This window comes from Dipodomys spectabilis, unplaced genomic scaffold (genome assembly GCF_019054845.1).
Source record: "Dipodomys spectabilis isolate Male_0828 unplaced genomic scaffold, ASM1905484v1 ptg000002l, whole genome shotgun sequence".
Lineage (NCBI taxonomy): Eukaryota > Metazoa > Chordata > Mammalia > Rodentia > Heteromyidae > Dipodomys > Dipodomys spectabilis.
In genome coordinates this window covers 2,171,999-2,197,024 of record NW_024870679.1, presented here as the reverse complement: position 1 = coordinate 2,197,024, position 25,026 = coordinate 2,171,999, and the positions used below count along the sequence as shown (strand labels likewise).

The following is a 25,026-nucleotide window of genomic DNA, read 5'->3' as shown; positions in this document are numbered from 1 at the left end:
CGCCCAGGCCCAGAGTTCAGGCCCCACGACCGGACCCCCCCCCCAAAAAAAAAAAAGAATCTCATGGACTTTCCTCACAGTCTGGCTTCAAACTGTGCTTCTCAGATCTCAGCTTCCTGAGTAGCTAGGATTACAGGTGTGAGCCACCAGCACTTGGGTGAGAGCTGAATATTTGACACTAAAAATAGTGATTGAATAAGCTGTTCATTAGCTATTCACCCTTTATATGGTCAAAATAAGGTTGTTTTTGAGGGACAGCATGGTTGTCTCTCAAGTTTAGGGATAAGCCCACATTCCAAATATCTGAGTTATAATCCCTTTTTTAAATGCACTAATATGGGGCTGGGAAGGTGGCTCGGTGGTACAGTGTTTGCCTTGCATGTGTGAGGCCCTGGATTCGATTCCTCAGAACCACAAAAGCAGAAAAAGCAGGAAGTGGCACTGTGGCTCAAGTGGTAGAGCACTAGCCTTGAGCTGAAGAGCTGAGGGTCAGCACCCAGGTCTAGAGTTCAGGCCCCACAACCGACCAAAAAACAAAACAAAAAAATCATTAATGTTTTCAGCCTATCTTACAGCTGAAAGTAAAAATAATGGGATTTTTTTTTTACTTAAAGTTTCTTTGGGGCCATGTACACATGTACAGTGGCTTACACCTGTAACTGTTGCTTAGGTCAGCCCAGGGAAAAAAGTTACCAGGACTCTATCTCATTCCAAAAGGCAGGAATAGTGGTGTACATCTGTGACTCCAGCTACACAGGAAGATCACAATCTGAGACTTGCCTGGACAAAAATAGGAGACTTACACCTACACTCCTAGGCACTTAGGAAGCTAAGAAAGGGAGGCTCATGGTTTGAGGCCAGCCCAGGGTGCCCCCTCCCCCCCAAAAAAGAAAGTTCATAAAACTCCTCATTTCATAGTTGGTAATGCTGGTGCATGCCTAATATCATTAAAGCACATGGGAGACTGAGATGCAAAGGACAGAAGTTCAAAGCCAGCCTAGGCAGAAGAGTTTTTTTTTAAGATTCCATTTAAACAAAAAGAAGCTGGGGACAATGGCACACACCTGCCATGTCAGCTAGGACAAGAGGCCTAAAGCAGGTTAACTGTCATCCTGGTGGTAACCTAGGCAGAAAACAAGACTATCTGAAAAATAACCAGTGGAGAACAAAAGGACTGGAAGTATGATTAATCAGCAGAGCACTAGCAAGTGTGAAGCCTTCTGTTCAATCTCTATGTTACTAATAAAAACACTCAAACCCTATCTCAAAAATAATTAAAGCAAGGGCTGGGAAAGTGGCTCAGTAGTAGAATGCTTGCCTTGCATGCATGAGGCCCTGGGTTTGATTCCTCAGCACCACATAAGCAGAAAAGCCGGAAGTGGCGCTGTGGCTCAAGAGGTAGAGCATTAACCTTGAGCTGAAGAGCTGAGGGACAATGCTCAGGCCCAGAGTTCAGGTCCTATGACCAACTAATAATAATAAATAATAATAATTATAATAATAATAATATAAAAAGCAAAAAGAAGCTGAGAGCACAGCTCAAAGTGTTAGAGCATCCAGTGTAGGGCTTTGAGTTCAAACCCCAGCACCACCAAATACAATGCTTTTTAATGGACGGTAATACCTAATTTAGGAATAAGTAATTCTAATAAGTCAATGGCTTTTCCCTGTGCCACACACACACATAATTTGCAGTTTTAAACACTTCGATTTAATTTGCTTCTCACCATACTATGGATGTTTCATCATATGAATTAATTTCCTCGACATCAGAACTGGATGACCCTTCCAGGTATGGCTGCACCATGATCTACAAAGACATGTTTTTGTTCCTATTATGCATCCAACTGTGTTCTGAGTGATGCCAGGATTCAATCAACACTTGCTAAACTATATCCTGTGTTCACTGCTGCTTGATATTGGGAAACAGTATTCCTCTCCATTTTCTACCTAATTAGCACAAAATATTTCTTTGGAAATACTGTGTACTTACTTCTAAGTACTCAGACCCATCAGTTCAGTATTTTCCCTTAAATTGTTCCTTACTTTTTTTGTGTTTGAGTCCTGAGGCTTGAACTCAGGGCCTGGGCTCTGTCCCTGAGCCTCTCTGTGCTCAAGGCTAGCCATAGCACCATTTTCAGCTTTTTCTGGGTAGTTTATCGGAAAAAAGAATCTCACAAACTTTCCTGCCCGGGCTAAGAACCATGATCCTCTAATCTCAGCCTCCCGAGTAGCTTGGATTATAGGTGTGAGCCACTGGTTCCCAGCTGTTCCTTACATTTTTAATTATTTTCCTCAACATCTTTTCTTCTACCCTTTCAATATATTCTCTAAAACTATAAACCTTGTTTACAGACCAGTTTGCCACAGGGTATTTCCAGATGAACATTTCTTCCTTTTAATCTTATTAAAGATCTATGAAACATTCTTCATTTACAAAGCGATCCAAGGAAAAATTATACAATCAATTTGCACCTTAAGAGAAAAAGAAAGCAAAATGGCATTTTGTTTGTCTTTTGTCCTGGTACTGGGCTCAAACTCAGGGTGTCAAGCTCTCTGTTGGCTTTTTGCTCAATTGCTGGCATTCTATACATGAGCCATATCTCAAGATTAGCTTTTTGCTGGCTAAATGGAGATTAGAATCTAGAGGTTTTTGCCCATGCTGGCCTCAAACCTTGAGTAGCTAGAATTACAGGTGTGAGCCACTAGTATAGCACATGGCAAGAAAACTGTTTTGCTACATAGAGGATTCACTATTCCCTTGGATGTAGGGGTTTTTTTTTGTTTTGTTTTGTTCTTCAGAATTTGGGTTCTTGGTTTTGTTCTTCAGAATCTGGGTTCTAAAAAGATCACATTCCATTAAAAGGTTCATTTATCTGCTCAAGAATACTTTTATTAGAAATTATTTCTGAAAGCTTCTTGACTACAGTTTGGTGTTATTTTTATTTGGTATTACCATATTTGTTGTTCTTCACTAATTTTTCAGCTGTGTTTATAAATATTAACCCTTATTTCATGTAAAAAGAAAGATGGGAGTAAATTAACATCTTTCACTAGAAATGAAAATCCTCATACCAGACAGATATCTAATAAGATCAGTTAGCTCAGTACTGGTCTATCAGCTATACATAATTGATAAATTAGTTAGCATAGTAACTGGCACCTCTCTTGTACAAAGTTTAAGCTATTAGAAGAACTCACATGAATTTAGGTCTGCTCCCATTTAATAATAGATTGGGGTGGAGAGACACTTAATACTATTAAAAATCTTTTCACATGTTAAAATTCCACCTTCAAAATTAATTGCTGACAAAAACTGATGATTTGGGGTCATGGAAATTTCTCTCATCTAAGTGCTCTTAACAAAAGATGCTTTTACAATGCATTACAAAATGTGTAAGGTGAGCTGTCCAGACTGCTTGATATACTTCAGATATTTCTCTTAAAGTAGGAAAAAAAACTTACAATGTTGTAGTTCTTTGGTTTTATTTTGAGATTTTAAAAAAGTATAGGTGTAAATGTTTTTAAATAGGCTTCTTGATGATATGGGTCTTTTTTTTTCTTTAGGCTGGGCCTGGGGTCTTGAACTTAGGGCCTAAGTGCTGTCCCTGAGTTTTTTGGTTTTTTTTTTTCCCCTCAAGGATAGAGCCCTCTATCACTTGAACCATAGCTCTATCTCGGGCTTGATTAGAGTTAAGAGTCTATGGCTTTTCCTGCTCATGCAGGCTTTGAATCATAATCCTCAGATATCAACCTCGTAAGCCACCAGAGCCTGGCTTGATGATATCCTTTAAGATAATTAATCAAATGGCTTATTTCATGTCTCTTGATCATAAATATTCATCAATGCCACTGTCTACCTTAATTAAGTGGTTGAAATTTCCAGAGTGCAATAACCTTTTCCCAATCCCTGAGAATCATGATCACCACAGAAATACTTTATCCTCTCCTCAAAAATTTCTGGAAAGTAGTGGTGTTCGTTCATTGGCAACAGGGCACGGGGCAGTGTCATAGAGGGTTAATCCATGTAAATTGGCTTCCACTCGTAAAGAAATTTTCTGGAATAGAAAAGAAAATTATATAGGGAAGTTTATTCCTTGAAGAGAGATGATCTGGGTAAAGTTACTCTTTAGACTATCCTATGTGATTAGAAATAAACATTCATCTAACAGCTAGCAAGAGAGCTACTGCATCACCAAAGGTATCATCCTCAGGACCAAATGTAAAGAAAAACAATGTTCTCTATTTAGAAAGTTCTCCATTTTTCTTTCTCCATTTTTCTTTGTGTTTTTTTTAAATGAAAAGTTAGTAAAACTAAATATTTAAGGTAGCCTATGTAAATGTACACAGATTACAAAAATTCAATGAAAGAATTTCTTCACCTGTGTGTGTGCACACGCACGTGTGTATGCATGTGTGCATGTGCACCAGTCTTGGGACTGGAACTCAGGACCTGGGCACCGTCCCTAAGCATTTTTGCTCAAGACCAGCACTCTACCACTTGAGCCACAGCTCCACTTTTGGATTTTTGTAGTGATTAACTGGAGATGAGAGTCTCATAGACTTTCCTGCCTGGGCTGGTTTTGATCTGTGATTCTCAGATCTCAACCTTCTGAAGTAGCTATGATTACAGGCATAAGCCACCAGCACCCAGCTATGAAATGTTTTCACAACTGAGTATATGGAAATATAGCAATCTACTACTTCCCCCAACTCAGGAACCATTTCAACGGAAAAGTTATTCTTGCATCTATCAATGTTTATGGTTTATGACTGTGGTGTCAAATTTTAAAGTTAATTGTTAAAAAAATTAGACACAATGGAATGTTCTGTTATTCCACTTGAAACAAGTTAGACTGTATATACTGAATACTGTTTTCTTACCTGAAAATCACGAACATATGTCAGAAAAAAGCCCAAGAAGGAAAATGACATAGACCATTCTGCTGCTGTAGTAACCAAGTGAAGTACATAACCCTTGAGTGACAGAAAAAAAAAAGCATAGTTTTGTAAAATTTTATTGAAATAATTCATAATACTCTTTAAATTAAAAAATTCAAATTCTCACCAGGTATTGGTGGCTCATGCCTAGCTACTCAGGAGGCTGAGATCTGAGCATCATGGTTCAAAGCCAGCCCAGGCAGGAAAGTCTGTGAGACTTTTATCTCCACAAAACTACCAAAAAGTAGTGCTGTGGCTCAAGTGTAGAGCACTAGCCTTTAGCAAAAGAAACTCAGAGACATCATCCAGGCTCTGAATTCAAGCCCTAGAACTGATACACACACACACACGCACACGCACACACGCATGCACGCACAAAATTTTAAAAGACCGCCGGGCGCTGGTGGCTCACGCCTGTAATCCTAGCTACTCAGGAGGCTGAGATCTGAGGATTGCGGTTCAAAGCCAGCCCGGGCAGGAAAGAACGTGAGACTCCTATCTCCAATAAACCACCAGAAAACCGGAAGTGGCGCTGTAGCTCAAATGGTAGAGCGCTCCCCTTGAGCTGAAGAGCTGAGGGACAGCACCCAAGCCCAGAGTTCAAGCCCCACGACTGACAAAAAAAAAAAAAAATTTTAAAAGACCAATCCACCTTCTGATCTATTGGAAATACCTTGAGAACTAAAGAGCAGACATTAAATATTTTAATTTTACTTACAACAAATGAAACTTACACCTAAATAACTAAAGCATAACAGAATCATGGAACTAAGATTAGGAATGTTCTCCATAAACTTTTAATAAGGTCTATTCGTAGAATTTTAAATATGTACTTTATAATTAGGAGAATCTAATAAGTTATTTCATTCAGTTTTAAAAGCTAATCCTAGGGCAAATTCTAAAAATAAATGGTTTAAAATAAAACTAAATAAATATCAGCTTGGGAATAAAATATCAGTTTGTGAAAACAGATAAACGTGCTTTATCACTTAGTGTATACACACACACACAAACACACACACACACATATACTAGACAATAAGAATTTGGAGGAGACATCTTTTTAATTATGAAAACAAGTGTTTAGAAGGAGAGACAGGGAAGGAGGGAAAAGAAAGGAAGGAAGGGAAGGGAAGGTTTAAAAAAATGAGAGAAAGAATGAAAAAAAGAAGAGAAAGAGAGAGGAAGAAAAGAGAGAGAGAGAAAGAAAAGAAAGAGAAAAACCTCAGTTGGGCGTATTGTATACTATATACATATTCTGGAGAGCCAACATCCCGGGAAACTGTTCCCTTCATGTCCTGAAAAGATCCACATTTCTCAGGTGTCAGGAAAATACGAATAAATTCTACATAAACTCTATCTAAAAAATATTCCCAATACATAGTTATTCTACTAAAAAGGACTCACTGTTGGTAGCAAAATGAAAGCATATCAAAATAAACCAAAATAATCATCTTCAAAGCTAAGCTTTATACTCTCCAAGTTCTTACTTTGTCCTCTGAATTCCAGTGGAGTTTCTGATATATATCAATGCCAAAATCACCACTGTACAAAATGACTGAGCTAGTCAACACTATAGAAAAATGTCAAGGAAGAATCTCAGAGATTTGTTAAGTTTTAAACCCATAGAACCAAAACAAAAACATCACTTTGAAAAGTCTAAAAGAGTAACTCAGACATATATAACCATTCATTTTCTTAAAGAATTAATATCACATGACAGTAGTGAAACTACAACTACCTAATATATCACCAAAAAATAGTTCTTACAGCTAATCCCTCACTAGTTTGGTTGGAAAATGAACAATTCTCTCATAACAGACTCTGGCTAGCTAACTTTGTAGAAAGGACATTAACTCAGCTTTCATTTCTTTGAATCTGATATGATTAGGCTAAATACTGGCTTTGTTCCTGATTCCCTTACTACATTTCAATCTGCATTTCAGGTTTCAAATCCTTCAGGTTAGGATTACTAACCCCTCAAAAGCTGCTGCCCACTAGGGTGCTCACTGAAATTCTATGATTCAATTCCCCTCCAACTGTATCACACTTTTCAGTGAAGGATACTGCTCAATGCACTCACTCCACACCAGATCACCAGCAGTAGTCGGATCCAAAAGATTTGTTTACTGTGAATTTTGGGCTGCATTTTGTAGGAAAGGATGGTCTGAACAAACATATACAACGAGCCCATGCTGAATGTAACCACAGCTCCAGTTTCATGTACAACAAAAATGGTTGTTTTCTGAGAAGTAGAAAAAAGGAATATGTCACAACTTCGTGCCAATACATTTAAATGCAAGAGACACCCCCCACCCCCACCCCGCCAAGGCATTCATTGAGCCAAGGAGCTCAGAAAATTCTAAATTATTTCCTTCAGTCATTTTCGCTCACAGTATTCAACATAAATCTGTAAGTTACAGCAAACCTTAATGATTTAATATTCTACCACTGGAAATGAACAAAATTTTGCTCACTTAAAAATATGGCTTGGGTCTGGGAAGGTGGCTCAGTGGTAGAGCACTTGCCTTGCACGCATGAGGCCCTGGGTTCGATTCCTCAGCACCACATAAACAAAAAAGAAAAAAGCCAGAAGTGGCACTGTGGCTCAAGTGGTAGAGTACTAGCCTTGAGCTGAAGAGCTGAGGGACAGCGCCCAGGCCCAGAGTTCAGGCCCCACGACCGGACCCCCCCCCAAAAAAAATATATACATGGTTTGGTCTATAGCCAGCATTATACTTAATGGTGAAAAACTAAGCCATTGCCTCTTAACTCAGGAACGAGACAAGGATGTCAACTCTCTCCACTTCTCTTCAATTTAGTATTAGAATGCCTAGCTACAGCAATAAGACAAGATGCAAACATAAAAGGCATCCAAATAGGGAAAGATGAAGTAAAACTCTCCCTCTTTGCAGATGACATGATTTTGTATCTAAAGAATCCCACAGACTCCACTCCCAAAATTACTCAAGCTGATTCAAAACTTTGGCAAAATAACAGGGTATAAAATTAACCCTCAAAAATCAATGGCTTTTCTGTATGCCAACAATGAGAAAAGTGTGGCTTAAATCAGGAAAGCAACTCCATTCGTAATAGCCCCACAAAAAATAAAATACCTAGGAATTAACTTAACCAAAGAAGTGAAGGACCTCTATGATGAAAACTTTAAAAACCTGAAAATGGAAATCAAAACAGAACTTAGAAAGTGGCAAAAACTCCCACGCTCCTGGATTGGAAGGATCAACATCGTGAAAATGACAATACTTCCCAAGGCTATCTACAAATTCAATGTGATACCTATCAATATTCCAGCCTCATTCTTCAAGGAAATAGAAGAGGCAATCCAAAAATTTATATGGAACAATAAAAGACCCGGAATAGCAAAAATGATCCTTAACAGAAAGAACAGTGTTGGAGGACTATCAATACCAAATTTCAAACTCTACTACAAAGCCATAGTAATCAAAACAGCTTGGTACTGGCACAAGAACAGACCTCAGGACCAATGGAATAGAATTAAAAACCCAGAAATGAACCCACAGACATATAGCCATCTCATCTTCAATAAGGGAGCTAAAAAAAAAAAAAAAAATAGAATGGAAGAAAGCCTCTTCAGTAAATGGTGCTGGCAAAATTGGTTAATAACTTGTAGAAACTAAAGCTAGATCCTTCTATATCACCCTGCACAAGCATCAACTCCAAATGGACCAAAGACCTCAAAGTAAAAGCAGACACTCTGAAAACATTACAGGATGGAATAGGAGAAACCCTCCCTGGCACAGGCCGAAATTTTCTTAATAGAGACCCGGAAACACAACAAATCAAAGAAAGGTTAGACAAATGGGATTGCATGAAATTGCAGAGCTTCTGCATGGCAAAGGACATAGCTAGCAATATCAATAGAAAGCCCATGGATTGGGAGAAGATCTTCACTAGCCATACAATGGACAAGGGTCTCATATCTAAAATATACCTGGAACTCAAAAAATTAAATCCCCCAACAACAAATCCTCAAAGAAACAACTGCCCAATAAATAAGTGGGCTAAAGACTTAAAGAGAAACTTCTCTGAAGAGGAAAGAAGGATGGCCAATAGACACATGAAGAAATGCTCTCTAGCCATAAAAGAAATACAAATCAAAACAACATGGAGATTCCACCTCACCCCAGTTAGAATGGCTATAATCAAGAACTCTAATAACAACAGATGCTGGAGGGGATGTGGACAGAAGGGAACCCTACTGCAAACTTGTGTAAACTTGTGAACAAGTGTAAACTTGTTCAAGCACTTTGGAAAGTACTCTGGAAGTTCCTCAAAATACTCCATGTAGAGCTCCCTATGACCCAGCAATCCCACTTTTGGGCATTTACCCAAATGATCATAAACAAGACCACACTAAAGCTACCAGCACAATTATGTTTATTTACCATAGCTAAGATATGAAACCAACCCAGATGCCCCTCTGTAGATGAATGGATCAAGAAAATGTGGTATATATATATACACAATGGAATTCTCTGCCTCCATCAGAAAGAATGACATTGCCCCATATGTTAGGAAATGGAAAGACTTGGAAAAAATTATATTAAATGAAGTAAGCCATGTCCAAGGAAACATAGGTCCCATGGTTTTCCTTATTTGCAATAACTAGTATATGTCTGAGACAAACAGAAACTGTCAGACAAGTTGATGTTAGGCGAAATGAACCCCAAGATAAGGATTCAAATGTTTTTTTCTTTCTTGCGATTGTTTCCAACATATTTATAAGATGATTTCTTTGTTGCTTTGTATGTACCTCCCCCATGGTATAAGCCCTGCTTTCACCGTACTTGATGTTGGTGTAATTTGTAGAGGGGAAGGGAAAAAACAAATTGTTTAAACAGGGTTAGACGTGGACCCATTACAACAATGAGATGTGCAAGACGTTATGTCGAAAAACGAACTTTACAACTTTGGCGGGAGGGGGCAATAGGGATGGGGGAGACTTGGGGGCACGGCGGGGTGGAGAGGAGAAGGGATGAGAAGGGGAAACAAAGGAGGAGGCTACAATGCTTGACAAGAAATGTACTCACTATCTTGCCCATGTAATTGTAACCCATCTGTATGGTATTTTCACAATCAAAAAAAATAATGTTTGGATGGTGATTAGTAGGTGTCAAGCATTGCTATAAGTCTTCTGATATATGACAGAAACCTAGCCGTCAGAATTTACATTCTAGCTAAAATTCATAAACAATAAAAATGAGCTTTAAAAATAAGGAAAATCTCCAGTATGCAACATGGTGATAGGGTAATAGAAAAAGAGTAGTATAAGGTAAGCACAGCACTAGAATAGGGAATTTCAATTTAAGTCTAACTTAAATTTCAATGTCATTTAAGGCCTTCTTGTACTGGTTTGGTTTAGATTATACAGAAGAGATTATCTTTTCTTCTTTGTCTTACAGGTGTCTACTTATTTTTACGTTCTAACATTTGATGGATCAGATAGATATAGAGACAGACAGATAACTTCTGCTTAAAAGTGACAAAAGGTTCTCTCCAAAATTCTATAATTAAAAAGTTTTCATCTGAGCACCAGGGGCTCATACCTATAATCCTAGCTACTTAGAAGGCTGAACCTCAATCCTAAAATCTCAGCCTCCTCAGTAACTAGAAATTTATTTTATTTTATTTTTTTTTGGTCCGGTCGTGGGCCTGACCACTGTCAGGACCCACTGGGCCTGGGCACTGTCCCTCAGCATTTCAGCTCAAGGCTAGCGCTCTACCACTTGAGCCACAGTGTCACTTCCAGCTTTTTTTTCCTGCTTTTGTGGTGCTGAGGAATCGAACCCAGGGCCTCATGCATGCAAGGCAAGCTTTCTACCACTGAGCCACCTTCCCAGCCCCTAGAAATTTATTTTTTTAGAGTTGAAATAGACCTGAACCTCTAATACTAATCTATAATAACAAAAAATCAGGTTGGTATTGGCATAAAAATAGACACGAAGAGGAATGGACAGAGTAGAACACTTGAAACAAAACTATATACTTACAGTTATCTGACATTTGATAACGAAGCCAAAGACACAGGAAAAAAAGTAGCCTCTTGGGAAAACTGGGTATCCATATGCAGAAAACTAAAAGTAGATCCTTACTTGTTACCATGCACTAATATCATCGCAAAGTGGGTTAAAGACTTCAACATCAGACCAGACTTCGAAATTACTGCAACAAGGAGTAGGAGAAATACTAGAACTTAAAAGTCATAAGCAGAAACTTTTTGAAAAGAGTTCTAGGGTCACAGCTGGTAGAAGAAAGACTCGACAAATGGGATTATGTCAAAATAAAATGCTTCTGTACAGCAAAGGATATATAATTACCTAATGAGAAAGCCAGCCAACAGACTGGGGAAACAGCTTTACCACCAATACATCTGACAAAGGCCTACTATCCCAAATATACAAAGAGTACAAGAAATTAATCCCTCTCCAAACTAATAAACCAATCACTGAATGGGCAAAGGAGCTTAAGGAGAGTCTTCTCAGAAGAAGAGGTAAGAAAGACAAAGAAACAGATGAGGAAATGCTCAATAACCCTGGCCATAGAGGACATGCAAATCAAAACAACTCTGAGATTCTATCTCACCCCACTTAGATTGGCCAATGGTCATGAATTCAAACAAACAAAAAAAAAAATGATGGCAGGGAAGTGAGAAAAAAAGAATTCTACTGTACTGTTGGTGAAATGTAAACTAGTACACCCACTCTGGACAGCAGCCTGGAGTTCCTTAAAAACTGAAACACAGCACTGAGCTACAACCCAGTCATACCACTCCTAGGCATCTTCCCAGAACATCACAAGCTAGGGTACCATAAGGACATTTGCACATTCATGCTCATTGCTGCAATAGCCAAGTTATGGAAACAGCCCAGATGTTCTACAATACATGAGTGAATCAAAAAAAGAAAAAGTGGTACCTATACACAATGGAATTTTACATAGCCATTAGAAAGAATGGAATCATGTCCTTTGCAGGGAAATGGGTGGACCTAGAACAGATCATGTTGAGCGAGGTAAGCCAAGCTCAGAGACAGAAATGGCATTGTTTTCTTTCCTGTGCAGAAGCTAGATATAAAATACAATGGGACATGATATTCTCTAGACATTTGTAAAACTCTGAAATCTGAACTCTCTGGTCCCAAGCAGTTCAGATAAAAGATATTCATCTGTAGTGCTAACCATTAATTAAAAAAAAAATAAAAAGATTGGGCATGGTGAGGCATGCCTATAATCCCAGAAAGTAGGGGAGCTGATACAAGAGTATCTTAAGTTTAAACTAACCCAGGGACAGGACTAGGGGCTTATCTCAAAAGTGCCTGCCTGACAAACATAAAAGCCCTGGCCCTAGTTTAGAAAAGAAAAAAAAATCTACAAAAAGTAGCCAAAACTAATCAAAAGCATTAAAAATTCTTTGAGACTTATAAAAAATTATATTAAATGAAGCCAGACCCTAAGAAATGTAAGTTGCACAGTTTCCCTCATTTGTAATAATTAGAATGTGCCTATGAATCTACAAGTAAAAAATGGATAGTGAAAAAAATGGATAATGAAAGACAAAAAATTATACTTGCACAAGATAAGTTAAACTGGACTCTAAACATTCACAGTGAGACCAAAGGAGGATATTCTTAGGAGAGGATCACAAGGACTCAATAGCTATGTATATATGATCATATAAAATGATGCTTATTGAAATGAACTCCAAGAAATGGAAATAAGAGATTTTTATTGTAATGTTTGTGTTTGTTTTTTTTAATCTTGAAATTACCTCCAACTACTGTCTTGTGGATCCCAGAGAAAAAATTATAATGATTTGTTTTTTTTGATTATTAAATATGAAATTTTCTAGTTGTCAAAGTAGTTCTAAAAAAGTCCAAAAATACCAAAGGCAGTAAAATGCCATTTTGTTAAAGTAAAGGTAAAAAGAACATTAACAGCAGGTAAACCTTTAAGATTTTCTTACCAGGTTAATAGCAGGAAATGTTAAACATTAACATTCAGGTTTCCTTTTTAACACAGAAAAATACCTACAGTAGGTTAAAACACAAACCTGGAAATTTGCCACAATAGAAAGTCCTAAACAACTCAGCATTCCAAGTACAAGGCCAGCCTTGTTTAATTTGATGATAAGGTTTTCTTCAGGATTTAGGGCATGAACTTGCTTATAACGAACATAAATGGTAGCAATGTCTGGGAAGAGATAATCAGAAAAACAACACAGTTGCCAATGCAGAGTTCACAAACAACACTTCTATCCAGATCCCAGGATTTTTTTCTTTTTAAAGTCATGTGAGAGAACAATACACACACAAAAAAAATAGATTTTAAGGTTGCATCATAGAACATCTGTTATGTATCTGAGAAACTCATCTGACCTCTATGGGCCTCATATCTATAAATATTTAGTAAAAAGTTTTAAGAGAAATTTCTCTGAAAATTTCTCACAATAAGAGTTACAGGGCTGGGAAGGTGGCTCAGTGGTAGAGCGCTTGCCTTGCATGCATGAGGCCCTGGGTTCGATTTCTCAGCACCACATAAGCAAAGAAAGAAAAAAATCAGGAAGTGGCACTGTGGCTCAAGTGGTAGAGCGCTAGCCTTGAGCTGAAGAGATCAGGGACAGCGCCCAGGCACAGAGTTCAGGCCCCATGACCGGACCAAAAAAAAAAAGAGTTACATAGCCTGGCACCAGTAGCTCACTCCTATAATTCTAGTTACTCAGGAGACTGAGTTCTGAGGATCAAGGTTGGAAGCCAGCCCACGCAGGGTAGTGTGTGAGACTGTTATCTCTAATTAACCACCAAAAAGCCAGAAGTGGGAAAGCTCAAGTAGCTCAAGTAGCAGAGAATCAGCCTTAAGAGAAAAAGGTAAAGAACATCATCCAAACTCTGAATTTATGCCCCAGTACTGGCACACACACAAAAAAAGTTACAAAACACACAAATTCTTTTTTTCATCTGCATAAAAAATAACTAGTTCTAGAATGTAGATGAAAAGTACATAAGCAAAAAGAAGCTTATCTGCCTTACTTTCATATCATTTCAAATTATTACAACTTGGCTCAATCAGATACACAGTCCATTGCACAAAACAATAAAGCCCATTTGCCATACTTATTTTTCAAGAAAATGCAGAATCAAACTTCTAAACCTTCTACTGCAGAAACAGTGCCAAAGTATACAAAGTATTACAAGTATAGAAAATATAATACAGATATATCTGAAGAACTTACATATAAATAAATTATATATCAGATATTATACATATAAACTTGATATGTAAATTAGATACAAACTTTCTGTAATTTGTATTGTTTTCCTATTTCCTTTTGGTGCAAATAATTAATACCTAAAACAATCACATTGGATGAAAATATTTTAGCTATAAAGCTTTGGTTCACACACAGTAATGTAAAACACTACAGAACATTTCTTTGGCACTAGAATATCACTTAGAAAATCAAAACAGGGGATAGGAATGTGGATTAGTGTAGAATGCTTGCTAGATGCATGACGTCCTGGGTTCAATTCCTCAGTTCCACATAAACAGAAAAAGCCAGAATTGGCATTGTGGCTCAAGTGGTAGAGTGCTGGCCTTGAGCAAAAGAAGCTTAGGGACAGTGCCCAAGCCCTGAAGTCAAGCCCCAGGACTGGCAAAAAATACACAAATAAGTAAGTAAAAATAAAAACATAGTTCCATCTCTGTTCATACATTTCTGAATTGTTTATTTCCAAAGGAACTTGGATCTGATCAATTTTATCAATAGTTTGTGTCCCTAATGTTTGTTGAAGAAGTCTAGCTAAGGCCTCATGGAATATTTGGTTCTCCTTAGAACTTCTACTTGGTAAGTAGCCAAATAACCCTTACAGATATTCTTCTAGATTTACTTTCATAATTTGGCATTTGTACAAATCCTTTTTCCCTTACAAGGAGTATAACTGTGATGAATTATTGAGTGATAGCATTTTTTCAAATATTACTAGAAAGATGCATAATAATAGTTAAAAAATAAAATTCAGCTATTAATTTTGATTAATACTTACATAAGCCTGCAGAAATATTTAGCATTGCCCCAAATAAGCATTTTTCTGGAGCTATTGTTCCTGTGTCACTGAAAGGTAAAAAGAAAGTATGCAGATTTCTCACATTAGATAATAGGAATTATTTCACATCTTTCTCATTTAAAAGCCCATGGGTAAGCCCAGGAGCTGGTCATACTTGTAATCCTAGCTACCCAGGAGGCTAAGATCCAAAGATCAGGTTCAAAGCCAGCCCAGGCAGGGAAATTCATAAGACTCTTTATCTCCAATTAACCACCAAAAATTCAGAAGTGAAGCTGTGGCTCAAGTGATAGAAAACTAGCCATGAGTACAAAAACTCATGGACAGTGTCCAGGATCTGAGTTCAAGTTCCAGGACCAGAAAAAAAAAATCTCATGAGCTCCACTCCTACATTAATTTATAAAGAGACAAGAATAATAAGTCCCTAAAAATATTTACCTACCTCACTTTTTCCTATCACTTAAGATTATTACATAATACAAATCAACATAAAAATGTGTAATATTTTCCTTGACTATAATCCAACCCACTCAAGAGGCTAAGATCTGAGGACTGCAGTTCAAAGCCAGCCTAGGTAGGAAAGTCCATGAGACACTTATCTGTAATTAACCACCAGAAAACCAGAAGTGTCTTAAAGTGGAAGAGCACTAGCCTTGAGTGAAAATGCTCAAGGACAGCATCCAGGCCCTGAGTTGAAGCCCCACAACCAACAAAAATAAGTAGACAGATATATAGATAGTTGATAGATTTATAAATGTGCAATCTACATTAATATATAGTATGTATTATGTGTATTAGTATCTATGTATGTATGTCTTTGTATATTTATGCAAAATTAACTGTTAATACTTAATGTGTTAGAAATATCTAACCAGCATGTCATAAAGAGCACAGCCCCTAAAGCACAGCCAAAAAGCCCAGGTTTGTATCTTGATTTCAACACCTACTGAATCACTGTATTTTAGAGAAATCACTTAGTCACCCTGGACTCTCATTTCTTCTGCTATAGTTTAGATATTGAATGGCCCCCAGCGTTCCATGTTTTAGAGGTCTGATCCCCAGAGAGGCACCTGGAAGTTGTGGACCATTAAGAGGTAGGGTTTTGTGAGAGGGCCTTTAGGTATTAGAAGCATGCTCCTGAAGGGAATTATCACCCTTTCCTTACTCTTTTCTGATTCTAGGTCATGAACAAAAGTTTTACTTCCCTACTGCTTCCATGCTACTGCATGACAAGCTGCTTAGTCATAGGCCAAAAGCAACAGTTCAAATTGATCAGGGACTGAAACCTCTCAAACTGTGAGCCAAAATAAACCTTTTTTCTTTAAAAGCTAATTATCTCAGATATTTGTTATAGTAACAGAGAGCTAAGTAACATAACGAGAACAATCCCTACCTCCTATGAATGCTGTAAGGATTTGGTTATCTACCTAGAACATTGCTTTGAATACATTAAGTAGATCAATAAACCTGTTGATACTATTATCTTTTCCAACCATCATTGGAAAACAACTATTGTTGTTTACAATTTTTTTTTATTTTAAGGGGAAAATAATTTCAATTTTTTTTGTTCTGAGGAAACATCAAATACTTCTTTGGAAGACAAAGAACTAAAGAATGACAACTAAGCAGTTCATTAACTGTATCATATTTCTGTCTCCATACTTTTTGTGTGTGTGTGCTAGTACTGGAACTTGAACTCAGGGTCAGGTGCTGTCCATTAGCTTTTTCACTTAAGTCCAATGTTCTACCTCTTAAGCCACAGCTCCACTTGTGTGTTTTGGTGATTATTGGAGTTAAGAGTCTCACTAACTTTTCTGCCCAGGTTGGCTTCAAATCATAATTCTCAGATCTCAGCCTCCTGGGTAGCTAGGATTACAGGCATGAGCCACTGGTCCCTGGTTTGTCTCCACAATACTGTATCATAGAGAAGGAATTAACTAAAAGCTATAATTTATATTCCCTTTTATTGTTGAAATGCCAACATAGAAATCGGAATTTTAAAACACTGTCATAAAATGTCAGCCTCAACATAAGCTATGAATGAATCGTACAGATTCTCCTTTTTTGTTGTTGTTGGGTGTGCAACTTGAACTCAGGGCCTGTACACTGTCCCTAAGTCTCTTTGTGCTCAACGCTAGCACTCTACCACTTGAGCCACAGCTCCACTTCCCATTTTTGAGTGGTTAGTTGGAGATAAGAGTCTCATGGAGACTTTTCTGCCCAAGCTGGCTTTGAACTGTGATCCTCAGATCTCAGCCTCCTGAGTAGTTAGGATTACAGCCACCAGCACCCAGCTTATGAATTTTTATTTTATTTTTTCCCAGTCCTGGGGCTTGAACTCAGGTCCTGGGCATTGTCTCTGAGCCTCTCTGTGCTCAAGGCTAGTACTCTGCCACTTGAACTACAATGCTACTTCTGGCTTTTTCTATCTATATGTCAAACCCAGGGCTTAATGCATGCTAGGTAAGCACACTACACTAAGCCACATTCCCAGCCATACAGATTCTCTTACAAATATATTTCACTGACCTGATAAAAGGCAAAATGGGGTCGACATGGTGGAGAGTTATAGCAGTAATGTAGGAAAATATGAAAGTAGTGGATGTCCAAATTACAAGGGCAGAAGGGAAAAAACAGAGGCCTTGCTGAAACCACCACATTTCAAACAGGTCTTCTGAAAGAGAAAAAAAAATAGACACAATAATTTATTAATAAGTTTCCTCCATTCTACATTAGCCATCCACTCCTAGAGCCTTGTACTTATCACCCAGACCTGCTTCCTTTCTGAAAGCATCCCTCATGCCAACCCAATTCTTGCTTTTCAGTAAATAAACAAAGATTCATTCACGCACTAGCCACAGAAAAACCTTTCTGTCTTTCCCACAAATGACCAAGTACCAATACTGTTTATTCGCCTCAATTTCCAATCTACCTCTTTTCTCAATCTTCATTGCCACTAATCTATCTAAAATATCATCATTTTCTTTCTTTCTTTCTTCTTCTTTTTTTTTTTTTGTTGTCGGTTGGGGGCCTGAACTCTGGGCCTGGATGCTATCTCTGAACTCTTCAGCTCAAGGCTAGTGCTCTGCCACTTGAGCCACAGTGCCACTTCTGGCGTTTTCTGCTTATGTGGTGCTGAGGAATCAAACCCAGGGCCTCACACATGCAAGGCAAGCACACTACCACTGAGCCACCTTCCCAGCTCCAACTAATCATCATTTTTAACCAGATTATTTTCATAACTTTCTAAATGGTCTTTGCCATAATGTTAAATATATGGTCATCTGCATCATCAGGATAATTGGTCCTCATTAATACTAAAATATAGAAATGCTTAAGGCCCTTAGGGGCTTGGCCTCTTAGGGTTTGAATAGTGATCCAGGACCTACCTAAAAATGTCAGTAGGGAAAGGGCCTAAATACATATATATCACACATTTCTTTCTGTCTTAAATTCACTCAAATAGCTGTAGCTATTATGTAATAATTATGTAATCATGCGATCTGAGTGCTAAGAGTGTGGCTCAGTGGTTGTGCACTTGCCTAGCATGTGTAAGACCCTGGGTTCCATCTCCAGCAGCACAAAATCAAACTAAAAATAGTAGTAATAATGTATATTAAAAACCATTACATCTTAATACATTTATTTAAATTTTTTTAAATACAGAAATAGTTTTAACTGAGAACCAATGACTCATGCCTATAATCCTAGCTACTCAAGAGGATCTGAGGATCAAGCCTTGAAACCAATTCATCAATAACAACAACAAAAACCACAAGTATACCTATGGTTCAAGTAGTAGAGTGCCAGCCTTAAATGAAAAACTAAGGCACAATGTCCTGGCTCTGCCTTCAGGCCCCAGTACTGGCACAGAAAAACAAGCAAACACATACCAAAAAAAACTGTTCAAACTACAAGAAATTTTTCCTCATAGCTTGATGGCCTAAAAATTTTAGTTATCTTCACGAACTCCATAAATATCCTTAGCACTTCTCTTCTCTACAGTTGATGGTTCTCAACTTCCTCATGTCAGATGGACTTTCTAAAAAATGAATTCTCAGACAGTTTTCACTTGTCATGTGCGCTAATCATTTGACTTCTTGCTCAATAAGGACATTTTCATCTTGCTCTGTAAGTTTTTCTTTTGTCCCTAAAATCACCATGATAGGCGTGATTTGAGGATCTTCCTGCTAGGTTACCATGATCTCCTCTTTCTACTTCTTTTTCTTGTCAGCCCTTACCAGCCCATCAATTATTCATTTTCTTCCTCGACTTAGTTAATTGAACACAAGCACCCATCGGTATTTTTTCCAGCAGCAGTTACTGGAAAAATAATCCTCAATTTGTACAAATTTTTAGTCATGTCCAAAGTCTTTCATCTTTCTTCTCTAATCTCTTTAGGTGCTATTTTAATTTCTGTTTCCAGCAATTCTCACTTCCTGTCTCCATATTCATTGGTTCAGCCCATTCTTGCATGTACTTTATGGTTTCCAAAAAGATGTCTGAATTTAGAAGAGCTTAATCTGAGAGCATTAAAAAAGACTTAATTGAGGGTAAATTAGGGAGCATCTATATGTCCTTTTGCAAGTACCTTGGCACATTACTAACAGGAGCCAACTTTGTATTAATTTTTTGGCTGTCAGTTTTTCCAATCATGTAGAATGTAAACTTGAACCTTGAACCTGAGTGATTGCAGACACTACAGCTTCAAGTACCCAAGTGGTATCTTTCTTCTCCCACCTAGAACTGTGGTGAAAATAGACAAATTTCTTCTTGACCATCCTGTGTGCCAGGAGGGAAATATACTTCTGTCTTACCTTTCACTGAATGTGTAGACTTCTGAGATCCTGACTAAATTTGGGAAGAAGTGGTTTTCCAAGGCCAAGAGTTATATAATTTTAAGTGGAAAATTTTACATTTTACTTTCTAAAAATGTCACCCACTGAAGTATAGATACCATTTGCACAAACTACCATATGAAGAGTGTCTGTTGAAGTTGTATACTTGAGGTCACATGGGTAGGCGTGCTATCTGCCTACGCTGGTATGACCGTAGGAAGCCTATCTCATGGTCTTCCTTGTGCTTCATTCTATCAACCAAATGACCCCAGAGAAAACATACTTGCTACTCTATCTTCAGCTCTGTATTACTTTTCAGCCTTGAGGATTTCCCTTTATTTCTGTGTAAGATCTGATATGCATTTATTTACAAGGATAAAACTATTACTTATTCAGTATTTGGATGTTTTGGCAAAAAGGATTTCAAAATATTTTGTCCATCCCACTGGTAGAAGTATTACTTCTGCTCCAATTTATCTTTTTACACATATAGATCATTCCTATTCAAAACAGACCTCAATCATTCTCTTGGACCAACAACTTTCCCTCATCCCTATCTGGAAGTAAGCGTCTATTCTTCTGAGAATACTTGACTTGTTCATCTGTTGCAAATCTTTTCTTTTACAGTAGGAAAATTTAGAAGGGTGTCTCCAGTAGATAAAGCCTTTGCTGACTATACTTAGCAGAGTCACTCAGTATTTATGGAATGAACAGGCAGTCAAAACTAAACCCTCTTTAACTCTCATTATTGATCGTTTTTGCTTTGTTCTGTTTTTGTTTACTGTAGAATACAGTGTTATTTTCTTCCCTGGGTTTTGCAGCTATGCAGAGAAACTGACTTTCTTCAGAGCCCTCATAAGCTACACCAAGTGATAATGGCACTCCTATTTCTATAACTTGCTTAAGATTATCATTCCTCCAACTGTACATTTAATTCAGATTCTCATTATAATTCAGACTCTCAGCTCTGTTGGCCTGCTTCATTTCCCCTCAGCTAGGCTATCTTCATTGCTAAGTTAACATTTCTAAGACAATCCTCGGATAAAAAACAAATTATTTTAGGGCTGGGAAGGTGGCTCAGTGGCAGAGTGTTTGCCTTGCATGCATGAGACCGTGGGTTCAATTCCTCAGCACCACATAAGCAGAAAAAGCCGAAGTGGTTCTGTGGCTCAAAGTGGTAGAGTCCTAGCCTTGAGCTGAAGAGCTGAGGGACAGTGCCCAGGCCCAGAGTTCAGGCCCCATGACTGGTCAAAAATAATAATAATAACAACTTTATTTTTCTTTTTAAATTATCATTTAAATCTTGTCCAAAGGCTTTTCAATTTAACATGTCAGTTTTATGAGTACAATGCATCTTGATCAATATCCTCCCTTCCATCATTCTCCCCATCTCTTGTTATTCCATCAATTCTCTCAAGTTATCTGGTTTTAAAACTTTTTTTTAGGGGCTGGGAAGGTGGCTCAGTGGCAGAGTGCTTGCCTTGCATGCATGAGGCCCTGGGTTCTATTCCTCAGCACCACATAAGCAGAAAAAAGCTGGGAAGTGGTGCTGTGACTCAAGTGGTAGGGCTCTAGCCTTGAGCTAAAGAGCTGAGGGACAGCACCCAGGCCCAGAGTTCAAGCCCCATGACTGACCAAAAAAAAATTTTTTTTAAATAAAATAATGTAGCAGGGCGTTGGTGACACATGCCTATAATCCTAGCTACTCAGGAGGCTGAGATCTGAGGATCACAGTTCAAAGCCAGCCCAGGCAGGAAACTCCATGAGACTCTTATCTCCAATAAACCACTCAGAAAGCCAGAAGTGACGCTGTGGCTCAAGTGGTAGAGAGCCAGCCTTGAGCTGAAGAGCTGAGGGACAGCACCCAGGCCCAGAGTTCAAGCCCCACGATCAACAACAACAACAAAAATTATGTAAACTTGGTCATAATTCATAACTTCTGGGCTGGGAAGGTGGCTCAGTGGTAGAGCGCTTGCTTTGCATGCATGAGGACCTGGGTTAGCACCACATAAGCACCACCAGCACCACATAAGCAAAAAGAAAAAAAGCCGGAAGTGGCGCTGTGGCTCAAGTGCTAGAGCGCTAGCCTTGAGCTGAAGAGCTGAGGGACAGCACCCAGGCCCAGAGTTCAGGCCCCAAGACCAGACCCAAAAAACAAAACAAAACAAAAAAACTTCATAACTTCTTTGAAACAGTTTCTCCTATGTAGGTAGCACATACTAAGTAATGAATAGGAACATGCAGCTATATTAATTAAATTTTCAATTGGTTCAAATTAAGTAAAAATTACAATCTCAGTTCCTCTGTTAAAACTCTCACATTTCAAATGCTGAAAGCCACATGTGTCTATTGACAGCTAGGAGGCCAATAAAGACATAGGGCATTTTCTTATTATGGAGTTTCACTGAGCAGGGCTAGCTAGTTATTACAGAGATTGTACTAACATGACAGAACAAGAAAATAAAAACCTAACACATTGCTGATGTATAATAAACAGTAACTGTTAGTACTGTGTGTTAAAATGTCTAAAACAATAGCTGCTTCATTGAGGTTTATTCAAAAAGTAAATGAGATAATGCATGTAAGGTTAGGGTACCATCATAGGTAGACAATGTGTTCCTCTTTTAGAAGATGAAAGAGAAATTACCTGTTTTATGAGTTCACAAAGTTTCTGTCTTCAGAACTCTCTAAACTGTATTTCTTTCAAATCTTGAAATCTACAAAGAAAGAATATACCAAGTTATTGTTTCTATGTAATTTTTAAACAGTATATTTTTAGAAATGCACCAAAACGCTCTGTAGCTTGAAAAATAACTCATCTTACCAATTATCCAGTGATAGGATTTTAGATAGGTTATTTAACTCATGAGCTACAATATTCTTATTTGTAAAACAGACAAACCCTCCAAGGACTGTTCCTTAGACTGGAATGGGATAAGTGTAAGAAATGACAGTGTATTTATTATTTATTACCATGGTATAGACCATGGTAAGTAACCACTCATAGACTCAACTGCTTTTTTAGTGTGTGCATGTACTGGAGCTTGAACTGAGGGCTTTGTGCTCCTGCTTAGCTTTTTTGCTCAAGACTGGCACTCTACCACTTGGTCCACATCTACACTTCTGGCTTTTTGAATTCTCAGATCTTTGTCTCTTGAATAGCTAGGATTATAGGCCCGAGTCACTAGCATCCTATAAGATTGAACTGCTATGTATAAATTCTCTCAATTTGCAGCAGGATTTGAGATAGTTTTAACATGAGTTTAACATGAGATAGTTTAACATGAGAAACTGAAGTACACAAATTAGGATAGAAAGATAAGTAACAGAGTAATTCCTAGCAAAACAAAATCAGAAGTTTAACGGTCAATACTTGCAGAAACTCTTTAAAAGACTTGAAAATATGTAGGGATAAACTTGACACAGCAGTAAGAATGTTCAACAAAACATTTTTGCATCTATCACCTATCTTCTGTGCTGTCTTTGAAACTCCAAGAATCAGAACTGCAGCTCCAATTTTTACAAATATGCAAAGCCACTGGTAGATGATTTCTGATGGTATTTTCTCCAAGTGGCAAATGCTAAGGAATAAGAAGAAACTGAACTGGGAGAAACAAACAGGACAAAAGAAAAAGAAAACAAAAACAGCAACAAAGGAAAAACCCTCTTCTTGGGAGGGTGGGACAAAGGGTGAACAAATGCAGCAGTGGTACTCACTAGATACTATCCGGGAAATGAACTGTATAACTTGTGGGTGGGGATGGGAGGGAAAACCTGAGAGAGAGCAAGGGAAGGTATGGCATTGTTTAAAAAGATATGTACTCTTTATATCTGACTTATATAACTGTAACTCCTCGGTACATCACCTTTTATAATAACAAAAATGCACGAAGAAAAAAAAATAATTCAAAACTTTTAATAAAGTCTCCCAGCTACCTGTTAATAAAAGAAAAGAAAGTAAATTGTGGATGTTTCAAGTGAACAGATGGAAAGCCCTGAGCTTCTTTCACTCAGGCAGAGAGTAAAGCATGAAAGAAAAACGATTATTTCCCTAAACTCTAATAATGGCCTCTTAACAAATGTAGAGTATTGGGCCTGTAGTTTAAATCCTAAAAGAATATAGAAGATAAACCTCACAATGGAAGAGAAATGAAAATTTGCCAATGTCACACAAATTGAGGTTCATTGGCTACTGATTCATGAACTAAAATTTGAAAGAACTGGGAACATTTTTTTTTCCCCAAGCCGTTTCCTGTTTTGCAAATGAAAAACTCCGGTCCTGAGGATACAAAAGACCAGCAACTTCCTGTCCGCGTGGGAACCACTCCCAGCATCACCAATGTGGGCAGCAGTAGACGGAGTTCCAGCAAACACAAGGTCACCAAGGATCCCAGTTTCAAACTGACTCCTGCCCGCGCCACCAGAATCTGTGGCCAGCAGTGACAAAGGGAACACGTACCCAACCCAAACCGTAGTGTGTGTGTGTGTGTGTGTGTGTGTGTGTGCGTGTGTGTGTGTTGGGGGGGGGGTTCTTACCCGCTTAGAAACAAAAACAGAGTGTTGAGATCTGTGCTTTTTTCTTTTCTCCGCCAGGTCCCACAGCACTGGAGCAGAGATCTGTTTCGCTTCACCTTGGGCCTCCAGGAGAAGATGCAGAAGACAGTTTACAAAGAAGCGCCGCTGTGGGGAGGGGGGGGGGGGGCAAACGAGCCGTGGAAGAACCAAGTAACGAGACAGCAAAGTGGGGTGCGGGGTCCGAGCCCACCTGCACTCACCAGCCCCTCTTGGGTCCCCTCGAAGCTCTCCCACCGCCTTGCACACCCCCCAGCCCGGCTCTGGCGTTCGCATCGCGCACCCCCAGGTGCAGACAGACCGTGGCGGGGCCCGGGGGGGGGGGCGGGTGGCCGGCTCCCGGGGAGACGGGCAGAGCCCCAGAGCACCCCCGGGGCCACGTCCCAGTCCGCTGACGCATTTCCAAACGTCGGGCTCCAGGCATCAAGCATCTTCCCCTCCTCACCTGACCTTCTGAACTGCCTTACCTGGCAGATCCAGCCAGCGTCAGCGGAGGGCTCCGGTGCTCACCGCCCGGCCGCAGCAGGAGACAGGGTGGAACTCTGGGGCGCGCTCCCGAGCCGCCCGGCCAGCTCGGG

The 25,026-nt window shown here is 38.8% G+C and overlaps 1 protein-coding gene across 3 annotated transcripts; it reads right to left on the bottom strand.

Moving 5' to 3' along the window:
- Window positions 1-3,771: 3,771 nt before the first annotated feature.
- Window positions 3,772-25,022, bottom strand: Dram2 (DNA damage regulated autophagy modulator 2). Of its 3 annotated transcripts, none has more exons than XM_042674228.1 (10): window positions 24,916-25,022; window positions 24,413-24,556; window positions 22,524-22,593; window positions 17,568-17,712; window positions 15,021-15,088; window positions 13,031-13,170; window positions 7,009-7,186; window positions 6,432-6,514; window positions 4,885-4,977; window positions 3,772-4,058 (listed from the first exon to the last, which is right to left on the bottom strand). In XM_042674228.1, the coding sequence occupies exons 4-10, from the start codon at window positions 17,696-17,698 to the stop codon at window positions 3,951-3,953; spliced, it is 801 nt and encodes a 266-aa protein (XP_042530162.1). In that variant the 5' UTR covers window positions 17,699-17,712; window positions 22,524-22,593; window positions 24,413-24,556; window positions 24,916-25,022; the 3' UTR covers window positions 3,772-3,950. The 3 variants fall into 3 exon arrangements, with proteins under 3 accessions (XP_042530162.1, XP_042530154.1, XP_042530170.1); XM_042674220.1 differs by having other exon boundaries at window positions 24,413-24,514; XM_042674236.1 differs by lacking the exons at window positions 22,524-22,593; window positions 24,413-24,556.
- Between the last annotated feature and the right edge of the window lie 4 nt (window positions 25,023-25,026).

Bases quoted from the DNA above. Each gene is read 5' to 3' on its own strand.
- Dram2 (XM_042674228.1), bottom strand. From the start codon at position 17,698: ATGTGGTGGTTTCAGCAAGGCCTCTGTTTTTTCCCTTCTGCCCTTGTA. The intron at 7,187-13,030 runs GTTTGTGTTTTA...TCTACTTCTCAG, and splicing joins CTATTGTGGCAAATTTCCAG to AAAACAACCATTTTTGTTGT. The intron at 4,059-4,884 runs GTAAGAAAACAG...TTTCTATTCCAG, and splicing joins CATATGTTCGTGATTTTCAG to AAAATTTCTTTACGAGTGGA.